The 3,053-nt window shown below is 69.3% G+C and overlaps 1 protein-coding gene across 1 annotated transcript in view; it reads right to left on the bottom strand.

Annotated features, from left to right (window-relative positions):
* Window positions 1-2,959, bottom strand: part of NECTIN4 (nectin cell adhesion molecule 4) — a 6,488-nt gene extending 3,529 nt beyond the window's left edge. Inside the window, exons 1-3 of the mRNA XM_026048505.1 lie at window positions 2,485-2,959; window positions 800-1,090; window positions 86-200 (exon numbers count right to left, since the gene is read on the bottom strand). Of these exons, the coding sequence (XP_025904290.1) occupies window positions 86-200; window positions 800-1,090; window positions 2,485-2,959 (881 nt within the window). The remainder of the gene's footprint in view (window positions 1-85; window positions 201-799; window positions 1,091-2,484) is intronic.
* Window positions 2,960-3,053: the final 94 nt, after the last annotated feature.

The raw sequence follows: 3,053 nt of genomic DNA on the forward strand, positions 1-3,053 counted from the left end.
GGGGCTGTCCCCGCGGGGACACCCCGGGGACGGGGACAGGGGCTGGCGCAGTCCCTGGGCGCGCGGGGCGCGGGCGCCTCCTCACCGGGTCCAGTTGTAGGTGGGCGGGGGGTTCCCGTCACCCAGGCAGGTCAGCGCGGCGCCCTCCATGCCCTCCTGCCACTCCTCGGTGTGGCCCAGCACCGACGCGTCCGACAGGTCTGGGGGCGCGGGCAGCGTGAGGGCACGGCCGGGCCCCACGGCCCCCGCGCCGGCCCCCCAGCGTCCCCACCGGCCCCCCGGTGCCTTCATGTCCCTTGTCCCTCCGCCCCTCCATGTCCCAAGTCCCTGGAGTTCCTCCATGGCCCCCTTGTCCTCTATGGCCCCATCTCTGCCTGTCCCCCCTTGTCCCCCGTGTCCCTCCATGCCCCCTGTGCCTCCAGGTCCCCCCATGTGCCCCCAAGCCTTGCTATGTGCCCCATATTTCTCATGTCCTTCATGTCCCCCATGTCCCTCGCGTTGCCCCAGGCCCCTTTGTGTCCCCCATCCCTCCATGACTCCCAAGCCCCCCATGTCCCTCCGTGTTCCCGCAGTCCTGGTGTCCTCCCATGTCCCCACGGCCCTCCAGTGCCCCCCATGTCCCTTCCTGCTCCCAGTGTCCAGGTGCCCCCTATGCCCCTCCATGCCACCAGTGTCCCAATGCTCTCCATGTCCTCCCAGCTCCCTAATGTCCCGGTGTCCCCCCATGCCCTGCCGTGCCCTGCTGTCCCCCCCCGTCCCCGGTGCCCGGGGTGCCCCGCGCGCCCTCGCCGGTGCGCACAGGCCACGCTGAGCCGGTGGGTGATCCTCTTCTCGTGGCTCAGGCCGGGGTGGGCCACGACGCACGTGAGGCTCTGCCCGTCCATGCTGCGCCCGGGCACCAGGAAGAACTCGCTGGTGACGGCGGCGGAGCGGGCGTGCGCGGCGCGCCGCGTGGCCTCCGTGCCGCGCACCGCCGTCTCCCAGCGCACCGTGGGCGCCGGGCTGCCCTCCGCCGTGCACGACGCCGCCAGCGTGCGGCCCTGGCCCTCCTCCAGCGGCGGCCCCGGGTTCAGGATGGGCAGCGGCGGCACTGCGGGCGGAGGGGTCAGTCGCGAGGACCGTGTCCTGGGCCCGTAACCCCGCTCCTGGGTGCCCGTCGCCCAGTGCCCATCGCCCAGTGCGTGGACCCTGGTGGCCATCACCCAGCGCCCGGTGCATGGACCCTGGTGGCCATCTCCCAGTGCCCATCACTCAGTGCATGGACCCTGCTGGCCATCGTCCAGTGCCCATTGCGCAGTGCCTGGTCCCTGGTGCCCATCTCCCAGTGCCCATCACCCAGTGCATGGACCCTGGTGCCCATCTCCCAGTGCCCATCTCCTGGTGCACGGACCCTGGTGCCCATCACCCAATGCCCATCACCCGGTACATGGACCCTGCTGGCCATCGTCCAGTGACCATCGCCCAGTGCATGGACCCTTGATGCCCATCTCCCAGCTGATGGTGCCCATCACCCAATGCCCATTGTCCAGTGCATGGACCCTGGTGCCCATCACCCACTGGCCATCACCAAGTGCATGGTCCCTGGTGGCCATCGTCCAGTGCCCATCACCCAGTGCATGGTCCCTGGTGCCCATCTCCCAGCTGATGGTGCCCATCACCCAATGTCCACTGTCCAGTGCATGGTCCCTGGTGCCCATGGTCCAGTAACCACCACCCCAGCCCCAGTGCCCACCACGTGCTGCCCCATCACCCCATGCATAATCACTGGGGCCAATGACCCATCGCCCCCTCTCTGGTGCCCACCACCCAGTCAATGGTCCCCATTGCCCCATGCCCAGTCCCTGGGGTCCTAGGCCCATTCTCCAGTGCCCATCACCCAGTCCATGCTGCCCAGATCCCAGTGCCAACATCCCAGGGCTCAGGGCTCATTACCCTGTGCCCAGCGTCCAGGCTCCAGTGCCCTGTGCCCTCTGCCCATGTCCGAGTGTCCCTTGCCCCATTCCCAGTCCCCACTGACCATTACCCAGTTCCTGTCTGTCCCTGCTGCTCGTTCCCAGTGCCCCTTGTCCCATTCCCAGTCCCCACTGCCGCCCCCCGGGCCCCGTCCCCATGGCTTCATTGCCCGGTGCCCTTTGTCCCCTTCCCAGTGTCACTGATCCAGGTCCAGGCCCTGTTGCCCCCTTCCCAGTCCCCATTGACCACAACCGGTCCCTTTGCCCCGTCCCCATTTCCCAGTGCCCATCCCGGTCCATGTTGCCCAGTGCCCACTCCTGGTTCCCAGTCCCCATTGCCCAGTGCCCATTCCCAGGACCCAGGGCCCATTCCCAGTCCCCATTGCCTACTGCTCTATGCCCAGTCCCTGTTCCCAGTCCCAGTTCCCATTCCTCCARTGCCCATTCCCCTTTCCCAGTACCCAGTGCCCCTTCCCAGCGCCCAGTCCCTGTCCCGCCACCCCGTCCCCATGTCCCCACGCGTGTCACTCACCCAGCACCTTGAGGGTGAGGCGCCCCTCGAAGCTGCCCATGGGGAAGGTGATGAGGCGGCACTCGTAGTCGCCCTCGTCGCCCTGCGCCGCGTTCTTGAGCACGATGGCACCGTCGTCGAGGGCGCCGGGCGCGCGCCGCAGCACCCGCCCCGCGTAGGGCTCCTGCACGTGCTCGCCGTGCTCGCGGTTGAGCACGGCCAGCTCGGCCGGGGGGCCCGCGGCGCGCAGCTTCACCCACGTCACCTGCACCACCTTCTCGTCCTCCTGCGCCCGGTAGCCGCAGGGCAGCACCACGTCCTGGCCCAGCACGGCCGTCACGCTGCGCGGCACCTCCACCGAGCCCGAGCGGCAGCCTGCGGGCAGCGCCGGCGGTGGGCATGCTGCGCGCTTGGGCACGCAAGCATGCAAACACCCGTGGGCACGCTCACTCACCCAGGCACCCTTGGGCACGCTCGCGTGCACGCAAACACCCATGGGCACGCTCACACACCCAGGCACCCTTGGGCACGCTCGCGTGCACGCAAACACCCGTGGGCACGCTCACTCACCCAGGCACCCTTGGGCACGC

This window comes from Nothoprocta perdicaria, unplaced genomic scaffold (genome assembly GCF_003342845.1).
Source record: "Nothoprocta perdicaria isolate Ctin4 unplaced genomic scaffold, notPer1 scaffold_544, whole genome shotgun sequence".
Taxonomy (NCBI): domain Eukaryota; kingdom Metazoa; phylum Chordata; class Aves; order Tinamiformes; family Tinamidae; genus Nothoprocta; species Nothoprocta perdicaria.